The sequence below is a fragment of the Chiloscyllium punctatum genome, chromosome 10 (assembly GCF_047496795.1).
Source record: "Chiloscyllium punctatum isolate Juve2018m chromosome 10, sChiPun1.3, whole genome shotgun sequence".
NCBI lineage: Eukaryota > Metazoa > Chordata > Chondrichthyes > Orectolobiformes > Hemiscylliidae > Chiloscyllium > Chiloscyllium punctatum.
The window spans coordinates 87,199,652-87,217,236 of NC_092748.1; the positions used below are offsets into that span (position 1 = coordinate 87,199,652).

General features: G+C 39.1%; 1 protein-coding gene across 1 annotated transcript in view; it reads right to left on the reverse strand.

Moving 5' to 3' along the window:
• LOC140482363 (low-density lipoprotein receptor-related protein 1-like) overlaps positions 1 to 17,585 on the reverse strand; it is a 1,932,271-nt gene that overhangs the window by 258,397 nt on the left and 1,656,289 nt on the right. The window contains exons 55-58 of the mRNA XM_072579726.1: positions 7,155 to 7,342; positions 6,006 to 6,189; positions 3,737 to 3,822; positions 3,530 to 3,649 (exon numbers count right to left, since the gene is read on the reverse strand). Coding sequence (XP_072435827.1) covers positions 3,530 to 3,649; positions 3,737 to 3,822; positions 6,006 to 6,189; positions 7,155 to 7,342 — 578 coding nt within the window. The remainder of the gene's footprint in view (positions 1 to 3,529; positions 3,650 to 3,736; positions 3,823 to 6,005; positions 6,190 to 7,154; positions 7,343 to 17,585) is intronic.

Genomic DNA, 17,585 nt, shown 5'->3' on the forward strand with positions numbered 1-17,585 from the left:
ACTCCCAAAACCAAATGTAACTTTATGTTTCTTTTTTTTTCTTAACCTATATTGAACAACAGGAAAAACATGTTCAACTGTTTGAGGGCTTTTCAACATGTGATGCTCCCACATTGAACAATGATGAGATGTTATGTTACTCTTGTGGAATGATACTTAATTTAACATAATATGATATGAAGCCTAAGTAGCTTCATTCTTGTAGCTACATCAGACAGGTGATGATGTAAAGTAAGAAGTATGTTTACAAATGCAAGCTTCTGTTTCCAGTGATGGGTCACCAATATGACCTCCGCAGCATTTTTTTTCATTTCACTTCATGTACCATGAAGGGTTATTTGTAACTGTCAGTGATTGACCTGCTGTACATCTGGGATCTAAAAATGGTGCCAGCAGTGGAAGACTCAGAATATGCCAGTAGCAATGTGTTCTTCCATTGCCAGGGAGTGAATGGGAGCGGTAGCATGGAGGTACGGTGCATATGGGATAAGGTGAACAGCAGAGAATTGTGTGAGAAAACTCCAATGGAGAGAATCCTGTCATGACATTCGCAAAATTGACACTCCAATTTTTTTCTTGTTAAATTCAGCCAATTGAATCTTCAAACCCAATTCTAAATATTTGTAATCTGCATTCAATATTTATGAACAGATATTTCATTCTTTACAGTGTGCCTTGACCATGCTGCTGGGTTCGCTCTTGACATCCTATAAATGCTCACTGCTGCAACAATGTCAGTCTTAAGTTGCACATCGATGCAGGGGATAGAAGGAAGGGAATGGTCAGGGCAGAAACGAGGAGTTGATGCTGAAAGAGGTGAGAATTAGTAGGATGTCTATGACAGCCTTGACATTGAACCTATCTCATTATCTCCTGAGCAGCCACTTTCGTTAGTCTATAAGCACTGAGAGACCATGTCATAATCACCTTATTACCTCTCAGGAACAGCCAGGCTACTAGACCAAGGTCAGTTCAGTTAGCTTTGGGTGGTGGTGGTGGGTACATGTGCATGTAGTATGACATCTGATGATAGTGTTACCATCAAACTTTTAAAATATCATTTTCGGCAGGGAAACTTTGTGCATGTAGTATGACATCTGATGATAGTGTTACCATCAAACTTTTAAAAAATCATTTTCGGCAGGGAAACTTTGTGGAGGATACATCCAGTCTTCGTGGTAGCATGTGCTTGCCTGAAGTTACAGCTCATCACTGCGCTATGCTGCAGACAATAAATTGAACTCAATTTATATATGTACAATTATGAAGGCAACATCTCCAATGATAATGTGTCTTCTGATTGTAGCCTAGACCTTTCCTTAATAGGTTCTCTTGTACTGATAGATCCCCTCTTTCAGAACATAGCCTCTCATACTTCACTGGATTGTAGTGTATAGACTGAAAGGTAAATAAAGTTTCACCATGGAGGTTTGGTCATCCCTAGCTATCATGAAACAATTAGATTCATCAGACAACTTGAGGTTGAAGAGGATGTTGCTCCAATTATTTTAGTTTTAAAAGCTCCTACATAATTAAATAAATCATATTGTATAAGATCATATAAATCAATCCATAACTCATTTGGATTAATCATTCCAGGAATAACAGTTTAAGCACCCTTTTTACTTTAGAACTCTAAACCATAAGGATTTGTAATTGAATGGTTACACTGGGGCAAGTATTTACTCTGTGTATGATTACAAACTTGATGGAATCCCCACTTTGCAATACAATACATTTTTAATAATTCAGGAGTTGACTTGATGAGAATCAAATGAGTAATGTGAACAGGATGACCAAAATAACATTTCAGCCCAGTCAGAAATGATCTGTCAAAATGAGGCTTAATTTGTCAAAATAATTAAATGACTTATTTCAGATACCAATATATGCTATTGGTGTATTTTAAATATATAGACATTTTTAAAATTTGAATGAATTAATTAATGTTCCCTTCTGACAATTATACATGTATAATGTCCTTTCAGGAAGGAAATCTGCCTTCTGAGTAGAAGCAAAGATGTCATGGTATTGTCACTGGACTAGTAATCCAGAGATCCCAAGTCATGCTCTGAGACCTCTGTTCAAATCCCATGATGGCAGATAGTGGAATTTGAATTCACAAAATCTTCAATTAGAAGTTTTACAATATGCTTTGTTGTAAAAACCTGTCTGATTCATTAATAACCTGTAGAAAATGCAAGTCTGCTATTCTTATCTGGTGTGGCCAAGATGATTGACTTTTAACTGCTCTCTGACAGAGTCTAACAAGCCATTCAGATGGAACAAACCATGCCGATGTATCAAGTCACTCAAGGGTCTCAAAAGAATGAGCTAAACAGAGTATTTGACATCGATCAAGGTAGCAGAAATGACAATGACAAACTAAGCCCTGACTACCCTTCAAGTACTCTTTTCTCATATTGGGAGGGGAGGAGGTGAAGCTACAGCACAGGACTGCTCCATGTCAAACAGTATATACAGCAAGTGGTCGAAGAAAAAAAGAGTCAAATGAATCCAGAATCAACAGGTCAGATATATCAGTCCTGCCACTTTAATGATGGAGAAGTACAGCACATTAATGCAAAAGAAAAGGTTAAAGCATTTGCAACAATCTTCAGTCAGAATTGTTGAATGAATGATTCATCTAAGCATGCTCCCAGGTCCTAGCATAACAGATGGTAGTCTACCCATCCAACTGATGCACCATACTTGTTCAATAGAAATTGATGGAAGTGCATATCAACACTGCTTTCAAGCAATACTGGCTTAGCACTAATCTGCTCACAGACTCACAGATTATGTTCTGCCAGGGTCTCTCAGCTCTTGAACACATTACCACTTTAGATATTTTATCCATGTTTGAACCAAACTGCAGAGGGGAGGTGAGAGTGATTGCCCTTGACATCAAGATCCCATTTGACTGAGTAGAAAAACTCAAGTCAATAAGAATCAGACTGGAGTCATATCTAGCAGAAAGGAAGATGGTTATGGCAGTGAAGGACATTATTGCAGGAGTTCCTTAGTGTCGTACACCCATTCACCTTCAGCTGCTTCCTCACTGACCTTCCCTCTACAGTCAGATCAGAAGTAAGGAATGTTCACTGACTATCACACAATTTTCAGCAAAATTCATGACTCCTCAGATGCTGAAGTAGCCCATGTCCAAATGCAGCAAGACATGGACAATATCCAGGCTTCCGCTGACAAATGGCAAGTAACATCCATGTCAGACAAGTGCCAGACAATGATCAACTCCAATAAACAAGAACTTAACCATCAACATTTTGACATTCAATGTCCCTATAATTGTTGAATTACCCAATATCCAAAAATGTAAAATTATGCAATTTTTATCTACACCAGGCACTAAATGATATAGGAACAATTGGAAAATAATGATACATCCTGTCCAACATGAAAACAAAACAACACCATGTTTATTAATTGGGCTACAATGGTCTTAACAAGGCATAACTGAAAATTCTGAAATTATCAACAGACCAACTGTTAATAAAAATATTCCTACCTCAGGATTGCTTCCATTCAAATGAATTCTTGATATTGTACTACCTTGTGTAGTGAAATCAGCCCAATAAATGCATTTTTCCCTGTAGTCAAAATCTATCGCATGAACATTATTCAGCCCCTGTAAATAAGCAAACCTAGTTATTAGTGCATCAAAAGAGTTCAAATACAAAGCAAGGCACAACAATGAAACAGATGTGCAACTTGCCTGTTTTAATAAAGTGTAGTTGAATCCATCTATACTCATTTTTCTGATTTCATGTCGATCAGCAAAAATTAAAAATGGTTCATCAGCTGAATACAAAGGAAGAGAGTACCTTAGTAAGTTCAGCAACATTATACATATTCATAAAGCTATTTAAAATTTCACCCTGCTGATACATATGCTTTGCAAATGCTTTCTCAAATTTAATAAATACTTACATATAAAAAAATTTGCATTTAAATCTGGCAACAGGCAAATATTTCCTCACATTTAATCTGAACATAATCCATCTGCCATTAATGCAGCCTTACCACACTGAACTCTTTAGCTAAGATTGGATTCCCAAATCTGTAATATTCATAACCAAGTCTAACCTTTACCCCAGGAGCAAGGTTAAAGACAGCTAAGCAATCATAACATTAAAATTATGGACAATTTTGATGTTAAAACTACATACTAGATGAATGAATAAGGAAGGTCAAAAATAAACAAATGAAGATGGTTGTGGTTATTGGAGGTCAATTATCTCAGTCACAGAACATCACTACAGGAACTCCTCAGGATAATGCAGGAGGTCCAACAATTTTCAGCTGCTTCGTCAATTCCCACTACATCATAAGATCACAAAGGAGATTGTTTGCTGATGATTACACAACATTCAGCATTATTTGGACTCCTTAAATGCTAAAGCAGTCAGTGTCCAAATGCAACAAAACCTGGACAATATTTAGGCTTGGACTGATAACTGGTAAGTTAATATCATGCCATTCAAGTGCTAGCCAACAAGCATCTCCAACAAAAGAGAATACAACCATCTTCCCTCAACTTTCAGTGGCATTCCCCAGTATCAATGTTGACCAGAAAATTGAAATGGCCAAATCATTTAAACAGTTTGGCTATAAGAGCAAATCATATGCTGGGAAGTCTATCACCTCCTGACTCATCCAAATCCTGCCAACCCTATATAAGTCAGGAGATGAAAGAAGACTCTACATTTGCTTGAATAAGTGCAGCTCCAACAACACTCAGAAAGATCAACAATACCCAGGATTGACACCTCATCTATGATAGCCCCCCAAATAGTCAGAGTGGTTAGAGGAGCAAATATGTCAACAAATTTCTGAGGACAAAATTAATGAGGCAATAGTTGTTCTGAGCTTTAACCACCCAAATATGAATTGAAATGCATATAATATAAGGGTCCCAAATTCTTGAATTTCACTCAAAATAACTTTTTCAAAAAATCAAGCACAAACTAAGTCCAATGGAAGAGCATTCAATTCTAGACTTGGTCTAAAGAAATGAAATTGAGTAGGTGAATGAAGTAGCAGTGGGTGAACATTTTGGAAATAATAATCATAGGATATTTAAATTTAGAATTATTCTCGAAATGGACAATGATAGAACAGGAGTAACTAGGAAATCAGACTTTACAAATCTGAGAGGTAACCTTGCAAAAGTGGAATCATTCCAGCCACTTGAAGAAAGATCAGTGGCAAGTAAATGGGAGGCATTCGAAAGCAAGATTCTATAGGCCCAGTGAAGCAAAAAAAAGGGTGGTTCTATTCCCCCTGTTTATTCAGCAACTAACATTTGCACTTATGCATAACAGGACATTGCTACAATTGCATTTTCTTGTTGGAAATCATCTACTTATAAGTTGTTTTTAACAAGGCTTGTTAAAGCTGAGTTCAAACTCATGAGGGAAGAGAATGATGCTCATAAATGATGCACAGGGAGAATGTGCAATCTCCATACATCCCCCAACGCTGGAATCAAACTGGGTCTCTGTGCTGGGAGGCAGCAGTGTCAACCACTGAGCTACAGTGCCACCTCAAACCAAAGACTCCAGATGGGTCAAAGATGAGCGGGTTTGGCACAGGTTATTTCTTTCAGGGCACTTTACTAATCAATAACAGACTCTTCTCTGAAACAAAATTACTTTCTCTTATAAAGACGTTTTTTAGGTAATTTTGAGTGTCTATCATAGTATAAGGCAATAAAATTACGATGGTGTTTTGAAAAGCAATGGTTGAAATCCATCTTGCATTATTTGTTATGGACCTACCATTTATCCAAATGAAATTGATTTGCCCACTACTTAAAGAGTGGCCTTAATCATTGTTTTAAAATGTTAGTTGCAAAACAGAGCACAATTTCATTCCACTTGGTTCTAAAAATATCAGTTTTCTTCAACTTACAGTTCACATCCTGACACCTCTTATGAAATATGCAAGTTTTAATGCAGGGGGGAATAAATAGAAAATCATACCTGACAAAGCTTTGCAGCTATTGGGATTATCTGCTCGTATTTCATAACCTTCTGCACATAAACACTTGTAGGTTCCATAGGTATTGATGCATTGCTGGCTACAGGGGAAGGTAGTGGTACATTCATCAATGTCAAGGCAGGTTTTGCCATCATCTTTCAGTCTGAATCCAGGCCAGCATTTGCACTAAAAAATTTAATCATGAAAAAATTATGAACATCAGCAGTTCATTTAAAGGCCATTTTTTGATACATTCAAGGTAAAAAACAAGTGTAACTAAAGACCTTATTTTGGAAGTTACTTAATTTGAAAAGAACAAAACATGTTATTTAGAAAGTTCCTGAAGGAATGCATTTAGCCATACCATGGTTGGTGATACTAAGATGCTTTACACATGTAAAATGAACACTAACACTGTTGAACAACAGTGGATTCTGAGCCAGATGTACAGGCATCAAAACAGGCATCAAAACAGGCATCCAGGGCCCACGAATAACATCGCTATGATGCCCCTTCCAAATAAAAAAGGGAGCCTTAGGGCTATTATATAGTCTCCTTTATTGAACACAACCAGTCCAGCATAGTGCTGGCAAGGAAGTGTGCAATGTATGTGATTTCATCAATGGTACTTTCTAGAGATTGATGTCTGTAAATAAGATATGTTTCCCAAATGTACTTATCACTTTTTTAGTCCATGTACTGCTTATTAGCTAACTTTGTCTGAGGAAATCATATTATTCAATAAATTACTGAACTGGAGTATTACTAAATATTACTCTTTACTTATCATTATCTGTCCATTCCATGTGAAAGTGAGGGAGTTGACAGTGGAATGACTTTATTCACATGAAACCTCAGTTATTTTTAGAATTGTATTTTGCATCCGGTATATAGTATAGATTAAGGATTATTAGGAAATCAATAGGTTTATGAAGGCAAAGTTAACTTAAAAATTCTTGACCTAAAAGTTGAATGTTGTTTGAGAATTTCTGTTGCTATTCCATGTATTAAAATTAAGATAAATAGAAAAATTATATTGCTTATTTGTATTAGATTATCGATTTACAGACATCAAATAAAGAATTCCTTTTTTCATGAAATGCTTTGTAAAAATTCAAAGCAATATTTTACATATTAGTGACCATACTCACTTTGTACCCAATTTTCAGATCCTGGCAGTCTTGTGAACATTCACTGATTCGCTTACTCGCACATTCATTAACAAAACAATTCCTTTCATCTGATCCATCTTCACAGTCATTATGCTTATCACAAGTGAGGGTGTCATTTATACATCTTCCATTTTTACACAGAAAGAAAGAATCGCTGCAGATTTTTCCTGAAATTTCAAAAAAGAACGTGATTAGCTTGTAAAGGTTAACTGAATAAGTGAAATCTTAATGTTTTTGGGCTAAACAATATTAACAAGCAACCATCACTACTTATCAAATGACAACATCAAAGGATCCTCAGTTTTTTGAACCACCACAGTCTGGGAAATGTAAAATGTGACAGTTCTCAGAAACATAAATGTACTGTCCAAAGTTCAAAGTTTGTGCGAAGATTTGTAGCTCAGGTTCTCGTTGTTGTGGTTGTGTTCGCCGAGCTGGGAATTTGTGTTGCAGACGTTTCGTCCCCTGTCTAGGTGACATCCTCAGTGCTTGGGAGCCTCCTGTGAAGCACTTCTGTGATCTTTTCTCCGGCATTTGTAGTGGGTTGAATCTGCCACTTCCGGTTGTCAGTTCTAGCTGTCTGTTGCAGTGGTCGGTATATTGGATCCAGGTTGATGCTTATTGATTGAATCTGTGCTTGAGTGCCATGCCTCTAGGAATTCCCTGGCCGTTCCCTGTTTGGCTTGTCCTATAATAGTAGTATTGTCCCAGTTGAACTCATGTTGCTTGGTCATCTGCGTGTATGGCTACTAAGGATAGCTGGTCGTGTCTTTTCGTGGCTAGTTGGTGTTCATGGATGCAGATCGTTAGCTGTCTTCCTGTTTGTCCTATGTAGTGTTTTGTGCAGTCCTTGCATGGGATTTTGTATACTACATTGGTTTTGCTCATAGCCAACCTGCTGGACATACAGAACACAGAACAGGACGTTGAACCTATCAACAAAGACGGCATACTCAAACTAATTGACCTGTGCCTCACAACACACTTCACATTCAACAACCAAATATATGAACAAATCAACGGCACACACATGGGCTCACCCATCTCTGCACTCATAGCAGAAGCAGTAATGCAAAGATTAGAACAAACAGTCTTACCGCAAATTCAACCCAAACTCTGGGTCAGATATGTGGATGACACCTTTGTAATAATTAAAAACACAGAAATAGAGAACACACACCGGATCATCAACGCCACACTCACAGGAATTCACTAGAGAGGAAGAAAAGGACAACCAACTCCCATTCCTAGACGTGATCGTACAGAGAACACCTAATGGAGAATTCACCACAAAGGTATACAGGAAAGCCACACATACAGACCAAGTCCTGAACTACGAAAGCAACCACCCCAACACATATGAAAGAAGTTGCATCAAGACACTGTTCAAAAGGGCCACAGCACACTGCAGTACACCAGAACTGCAAAAAGAGGAAGAAGAACACCTATACGATGTATTCGCCAAAAATGGATCCCCCCACAATTTCATCAACAGTTACCTAAGGGAAAGACAATGGAATGAGGACATGCTGCAACCCAAAGGACTAGCCACACTACCATAAATTAAGAGCATTTCTGAACTGACAGCGAGACTACTGTGACCACTAGGATTCATAACAGCACACAAACCAACAGCCACTCTCAGACAACAACTCACCAGAACGAAGGGCCCAATACCCAGCATGAGCAAAACCAATGTAGTGTACAAAATCCCATGCAAGGATTGCACAAAACACTTCATAGGACAAACAGGAAGACAGCTAATGATCCGCATCCATGAACACCAACTAGCCACGAAATGACACGACCAGCTATCCTTAGTAGCCACACACGCAGATGACAAGCAACATGAATTCAACTAGGATAACACTACTATTATAGGACAAGCCAAACAGAGAACAGCTTGGGAATTCCTAGAGGCATGGTACTCATCCACAGATTCAATCAATAAGCACATCGACCTGGACCCAATATACCGACCACTGCAACAGACAGCTGGAACTGACAACCGGAAGCGGCAGATACAAATCACGATAAATGCCGGAGGAAAGATCACAGAAACGCTTCACAGGAGGCTCCCAAGCACTGAGGATGTCACCTAGACAGGGGACGAAACGTCAGCAACACAAATTCCCAGCTTGGCGAACAGAACCACAACAACTGTCCAAAGTTATTAAAACCATTCATTTTGGCTACAATCACAAATTATCTTGTCTCACTCTCTTTCTCTAAAGGGAAAACAAAAATTTCAACATATCATTGTCTTTGCCATGGTCACCTCAGCTTTGGAGTCTTCCATGCAGTCAGAGAACTAGTTCACAAAACACTATTATTATTATGTTTATTCATAATGGGTTGAAGCTTATATTTATTTAGCTAAATCTAAGTTGCATCATGTTTTTTTAAAAAATACTTTTGTGCCATAACTTTTGACAAGTTCTTTGCTGTATCTTACCAACTTCACCTCATTAATTATCTCTCCCATTGGTTTCCACCTCACATTAACACACGCTCTTCCTGAAATAATTCACTGCTCAGTGGATGACTTCAAAACAACTGAACCTTTGCACACATACCATCTTTGAAAGACTCTTGTGCACCCAGAACTGCTGTCAATCTGGAGATGCACTGCTTGGTTGCTAACATTTGCCCTGACATGGCAGACATGGGGAATTAAATGCCTCGCTTTGGGGGCAAAATCCTGGAGTTTCTGCCTGTGATCAGTGGAGTGTCACAGCGATCGGTGCTGGGTCCACTACTTTTCGTCATTTACAGAAATGATTTGGATGTGAGCATAAGAGGTATAGTTAGTAAGTTTGCAGATGACACCAAAGTTGGAGGTGTAGTGGACAGCAAAGAAGGTTACCTCTGATTACAACAGGCTCTTGATCAGATGGGCCAATGAGCTGAAAAGTGGCAGATGGAATTTAGATAAATTTAGATAAAAAGTGCTGCACTTTGGGAAAGCAAATCTTAGCAGGACTTATAAGGTCCTTGGGAGTGTTGCTGAATAAAGAGACCTTGGAGTGCAAGTTCATAACTCCTTGAAAGTGGAGTCGCAGGTAGATAGGATAGTAAAGAAGGCATTTGGTATGCTTTCCTTTATTGGTCAGCGAATGGAGTACAGGAGTTGGGAGGTCATGTTGCAGCTGTGCAGGACATTGGTTAGGCCACTTTTGGAATATTTTGTGCAATTCTGGTCTCCTACCTATTGGAAAGATGGTCTGATACTTGAAAGGCTTCAGAAAAGATTTACAAGAATGATGCCAGGGTTGGAGGATTTGAGCTATTGGGAAAGGTTGAATAGGCGATGGCTGTTTTCCCTGGAGTGTTGGAGGTTGAGGGATGACCCTGTTGAGATTTATAAAATCATGACAGGCATGGATAGGCTAAATAGACAAAGTCTCTTCCATGGGGTGGGGGAGTCCAGAACTAGAGGGCATAGGTTTGGATGAGAAAGTTAAGATATAAAAGAGACCTAAGGGGTAACTTTTTCACGCAGAGAGTGGTACATAAATGGAATGAGCTCTCAGAGGAAGTGGCAGAGGCTACTATAATTGCAATATTTAAAAGGCATCTGAATGGGGGATATGAAAAGGAAGGGTCTGGAGGGATATGGGCTGAGTGCTAGCAGGTGGGACTAGATTGGGTTGGGATAACTGGTCAGCATGGATGGGTTGGACCGAAGGATCTGTTTTGTGCTGTAAATCTCTGTGACGTTATGACTCTATGAGGTTGTAGGCAACACATAACTGTCCCCAGGCAGCATTAGATACTACAACACACAAACATGCCAGCCTGATCCAATATTGCCACCTGGATTAAAGTAGTCTCAGATATCTTGAAAAATGTACGAGAAATGTCAATGTTCCTCTCTGCTCTGACAGAGTAAGTGTCACTAACTTCTCCATGATGTATCCCACTCACTCTATTCATGGACGCAGAGAACTGTACAACACAGAAAAAAGACCACTCAATGCCACTCAAAAAACATCTACCTCATTGCTCTAATTATAGAATTATAGACTCCCTACAGTGTGGAACCAGGTCATTCAGACTATTGAGCTCACAATGACCATCCATAGAGTATCCCAATCACACCCAGCCCCCTACCCTACCCCTGTAGCCTTGCATTTCCCATGACTAATCCCCCTAACCCGCACACCTCTGAACACTAGAGGCAATTTAGCTTGGCCAATTCGCCACACCTGCACATCTTTGGACTGTGGGACAAACTGGAGCACCCACAGGAAACCCATGCAGACACGGGGAGAATGTGCAAACTCCACATGGACAGTTGCCTGAGGGTGGAATCACATCCAGATCCCTGCCAATGTAAGGCAGCAGTTCTAACTAGTAAGTCACTGTGCGGCTATAAATATACTTATGAAAGGTGCGATTTGTCTGGATAGCACACAAAACGATACTTTTTACTGTATGTTGGTACTTGTGACAATAATAAATCAAATCATGTCTAAATCCCATTTTCCAGCACTTGCCTCATAGCCTTGTATGCCTTGGCATCACAAGTGCACCTCTAAATATTTGTAAATGTGATGAACATTTCTGCCCTTACCACCTTTATTGGCAGTGAATTTCAGATTCCAACCACCTTCTGGGTCAAAATGTTTTTATTCACATCACCTCTAAACCTTCACCTGAAATCTGATTGCTGATCCTCCTCCCAAGAGAAAATGTTTCTTCCTGTCTCTCTATTTATGCCCCTCATAATTTTATAAATCTCAGTCATGGCTCCTCTGAATCTCCTCTGTTCTAAATAAATCAACCCTTGTCTGTCCAAGCTTTCTTCAGAACTGAAACTCGTCAGCCTGGGCAACATCCTGGTAAATCCCCTTGACATCCTCTCCACTGCTATAATATCCCTCCTAAATGTGAATTCTAGAACAGCACACAATACTCTTTCCTAACCAATATTTTATACAGTTCCAGTCTCCTCTTAAACTATATGTCACAGCTAACAAAGGCAAGTATCCTGGAGTCTTCCTGATCCACCTGCCCAAATATATTAGCGGACTGGCGTAATGCATACCAGGGTGTCTCTGATTCTTGATGCTTCATTATCTTTGTTACTGTATTCATCTCCCATCAAGGCTCATGTTCTACTGTGCTCATTATTGCCTGCAACTCACACTAACTCACAAAACCACCACCACTGCATGCCCTCTGCACTGCTCACTCACTTGCTTGGGACTCCTTCACCAACTGTAATAGCTGTGCCCTCCACTTATATCTCCCATAATACCTGCCTCTCATTCCAGAAAGAAACAGCCCACAGTTGGGCAGAATGAGTCAAGATGGATGATGTGCTGCCCTCATTCAGCTCCTCAGCTCTTATGTGCAAATGATTCTGGCGCTGATCACTGTGAGTCAGGCCTGGACTGATATTAGAGGTTGCCCTTGACTCACTGTGCTGGGAATATCTGAAAGAAGACTTGCCTTTTTCATTTGACTAAGGTCTGCTGACAACCATAACAAGCATCCTGAATTTGTGTCTACACTAAATGGCAAGATAGAAGCAATATTTAGCAAAGATCCTCAGACAGCATCTTTTAAATCCATGGCCACTTCCATCTGGAAGCACAATGGCAGCAGATACATGGAAACATCATTATCTGAAAGTTCTCCTCTGATCCAATCACTGTCTTGACTTGGAGATATATCACTGTTGTTTCACTGTTGCGAGGTCAGAATTCTGGAATTCCCTCCCTAAGGGTATTGGGTATCTCCCCACAGCATGTGGACTGCAGTGTTTCAATAAAGCAACTCACCACCACCTTATCAAGGGCAATTAGGGAGAGCAATAAAAACTGGCCAGCCAGCGATGCTCACATTCCACGAATAAATAGAAATATGAGCTTGATAACTCTAGCTGAGGGAGTAACACCCAGAAATGCATGGCAGAGATACAGACAGCATTCATGTAGGCTCAGAGTGAGCGCTATGACAATGAGTGAAGATTGGCTCTGTTCATCAGCTGGATGTGTGTCCCTGAGCATGCAGTGTCCTTGCAGCAGGATTACAATGACATAATGAAACAAAGAACTGTGGATGCTAGAGATCTGAAAGAAAAACAGAAATTGCTGGTGAAACTCAGCAGGTTTGGGAACATCTGTTCAACACCTACCTTAGGAGAGTTAAAGATGTATCCTGTAAGTGGATTGGAGATATGCCATGAGAATTCTCAGAGGCTGGCACATGGACTTGGAGTGCATGTGGCTGACCCTCATAGAGAATACCCTGAAAAGTTGGTGCCCAATGTCCAACTTAGAGATCACTGAGACACTAAGGGGCAAGCTGAATCCATCAGGTGCTCAGTCAGGTTTCCTTGTTAAGTCTTCCTGATATCAAGCTTGTTTGATAAGATGGGAGACTGAATATTAGTTAGTGTTGGACATTTAACATACAATAGTGAGCATCAATTGGCATCTCATTGTTGTCTAGTGAGTACCTTGCCACGCCAGTTGTGAAATCAGAAATGATGGCGTGACGTGATTTCGACATTGCCATAGGCCTCGCCACACTTCTTGCCTGAGTCTCCTATACATCACACCATAGTCCATGTCACTTAGATCATTATAAGATTCCACCTTATAGCTTCTGAGTTTTTGTTTATACCTGGAAAACCTTATGCTGGAATCAATTCTGTTCCTCTATCTAATGGTCCATTATTTGTTGATAATATTCAACAAAGAGAGAGTTAGATACTAACAACTATAAAGATATTTTAAAAAGAGGAAGTTAAATCACCTTTGCAAATTGTTCAAAATATTGTCATGGAAGGATAGGTAATTCATTCAATATTCATTGATGCTTCTGAGATTTTTTTGTTTCAGATTTAACCTTACAAGGGCTGTGACAAGGTAGAATATAGTATTAAAAGAGCTATTTAGAAAACTATTTTCTATCATGGGAGCACAGCAAAGAAAGAACAAGTGCTGAAATTCACAATAATTAGAATAAATGCTGAGATTACATGCAGGTTAAGTAGACCATTAAAATTCATTGTGTCTTTGATGCCAAAACAATTCATTTGCAGAATACGTCTTTTTTCTCAAAACGATGTTTTCAACACTGAGTGAGTTCTGTTGGAAGCTTTAAAAGTCTAACTTCATTAGTTTATGGACTCCCAATGTGAAATCTTAGATAATTAGGTTATCACAACTTTCTAGGTTATTCAGAATTTCTATTTTGAGTGACAGTTACATAACAGATGGAAACATTAGGCAAATATACAGATACGCCCACTGTCAGTTGGCATGTGGTTCAATATAACAGCAATTTAGAAGCAGGAAAGAGCAGTTTAGAGTCTGAATAATGAGTTTAAAATTAAGCAATAAAGCAAGAAATTGGTACAAGAAAGGGTTTGCAAGATACAATTCTATAATTTGGAAAAAAGACTCATGAGAAGTAGATAGACACCAAAACATGTCACATATCAGCAACTAGTCTCACATTTTAATAAGATTCACATACTGGGCTGGATCTCTCCTGGTGTAAAGGGAGAGGACATGGAAAAACAAGCTTGTGACTTTCCTGTTATCTACCTGCCTGCTCCTGAGCTGTTTCACATTTTGAGAGAGATTGCAGATAGGTCGGCTTGCCCGGATTGTCCTGGATCAATTGAGGCCCCAAAGTGGCCAAGAAATAAGCCAGCCAGGTTAAGCAGGCTTTCTACCTGCAGCCTCATCCCAACCTGGCTAAGTATACCAATACAGGGAATAGAGGCAGGAATCCCCAAAATAGATTCAGCCCGTCATTAGTAAAAGGCTCCAGAGGCAACACAAAGCCACAAAAATATGATCCATTGTCTCTGTAAGGTCTCTGCAAAACAATTAGTTAAAAGAAAAGCACAAAGTAGCTTGTCTTGTTCTTACAGATGCCAAATTTCCAGTCTAACATTCAATGATGCTTTGAATTTAGAATCCACTTTCCAGAGCAAAAGCCCATTGAATATTTATGGGTATTTTGAAGTGGAAGGAATAACTAACGCTCTTCATTCATCACTAATCACAAAAGCTTAGTTGATATCTCAGTGAAGCATGTAAACTTTGTTCGCACAAATACATAGGAGTATTAAAACAGATGAGCTTGCTGTCAGATAATTTAATGTTTTTCAATTTCGTTCAAGATTTAAAACTATCATGAATGAAATTATCAGAGATTAACTTTTCCACCCCCAAGGCTATTTCAGTTCATGCTGATTAGTTTAGCAAAGGGTCATAGTTTTACAATAATGCTTCATGTAATTGTAGACAGTTCAAATTGATTTACTTTGTTTCGCTAGCATGTTCCTGGACTACCCAATTTAAGAATATCAATTATTTTCCATACATTTGTCAATGATTTAACCAACAAAAAACTTCATGAAAGAAATTATTCTTTCATGGGATGTGAGATTCATTGGTGAGGACACCATTTATTCCTTATCCAAATTGTACTTGAGAAGGTAAACCACATTCTCGAATCATTGCAGTCCTGTGCTGCAGGTGCACCTGCATTGTTGTTTGAAGGGAGTTCCAGGTCCTTGATCCAGTGGCAGTGAAACTACAGTTGGTGATCAGCTTGGAGAGAAAATGGAAGGTCGTAGTGCATCTGATGTTCTCATTCTTCTCGGAGTTACAGGTCATGGATTCAGAAGATGCTAGATGAGAGGACTTGTGCGTCGTTGTGCATCTTGTAGATGGTACTGAATATTGTGCATTCATCAGCAACCATCCCACTCCTGTTCATAGGATGAAAGGATGATCATTGATGAAGCAACTGAAAACTGGTAAGCCTCGGACACTACTCTGAAGACATCAAATACCAATGTCCCAAAACTGAGAAGACTGACCTCCATCTTCCACTGTCCACGTTATGACTCTGACCAGTAGAGACTTTACCCTGTACATCGTCTCCACCGTCAATTCCTATTGACTCCAATGCTGCTAAATGTTACCGTGATGCAAAGGGCAGTCACTCTGACTTCACCTTTTAATTTTCTTTCTATTGTTCATGGTTGCATAATAAAATAATCAGTGAAAATGCTCTTGCATTAGACAGCTACTGTCAGCACCACTTTTCAAATATTGGATTAAAACTTATCAACAGATATCTTACCAAGAATCGATTGCAATTAGGATACGTTTGATGTTTTACTTAATTTGTTAAAATTGGTTCTGAGTAATATCTGAAATGTATACTTAAATTGAGTGTTACACGAGCTTTCATCTTCAGGTTACGTATGTTTCATTCTTGGTCAACAATGTCCACAAATGAAAAATCATCTGAGTTACAAAAAAATGTGAAGTCAAAAGGTATGTAGATGATGAGGACTTCAGATCTTGTAGCAAAGTGGAAAAAAAAATTCATTTGACCTTATTCTTATGTATCCTTTTAAGCCTGCCATATTGTTTTGGGCCATGTCAAGTTATTCTTAGCAATCAGGTTGGCAGGAAGTGAATGTAACAAATGAGTTACTCTTCAGAATATGCCAGCAAGTAAGTTATGTTAGTCAAATTTACATGCCTTTGCAAACTAAGGTATGAAACAGCAAAACAGTTTCTATTACTGTTTCAGCAATGACTTTGAGTTTTATCTAAGTTTAGGTTGAGCAGTTTAACAAAGGGTGGTGGTTTTACAAGAGTACTGGATATTCTTTCAGATATTTGGACATGGAGCAAATTAGTTCATTAAGCTTTTATTCATTCTTTCATTGGTGTGACTGCTTTTCTTGAGCTGCTGCAATCCATGTGGCACCCCAGTATGTATGTCGATAATGCAGTAGCGAAGGAGGGAGGGGAGGGATTTCCAGGATTTTGACCCAGCAACCATAAAGGAATTATAATTATAATTCCCAGTCCAGATCGTGTGTGACTTACTTGTGAACTTTTAGCTGATGATGATTTTATTACTATGACAGAATTGGAGGAGCAATATTAGAAGAGCATACTGTCTTTATCTTGTCCCGTCATTCCATGGATCACAAAATAATTTAATTGTTTTGCACCCTTCCTGTTATGACTAATTTGCTATATTAATATAAAATATCATATCTCTTAACTAATTTTTTTCACAAACACAAAATTATTGACTTATTACAAACAATATCAGACAGGTACGGTAGGTAGTATTTGGGCTCCTGAACCCACCCGCTCCAGGTCAGTGGCATCCTTTTCACTCTATTTTTACATTGTTTCTTACTCTTTCTTTTTTTTCTTTGTCTTCTGACATGGTGGGGAAGCCAGAACAGTGTAGTGGGGTGGTGGCTGCTTATGGCAGTGCCCAGATGGTGGACTCCTGGCTGCAGGAAGCCCAGAACGTGGACTTGGTGTGTCTTTGACTGCAACAGCAGCCGTGTCTGGAGCAGGGACTTCAGTGTGCTTGTAGCGTAGATTGTGGCTTTTTTTT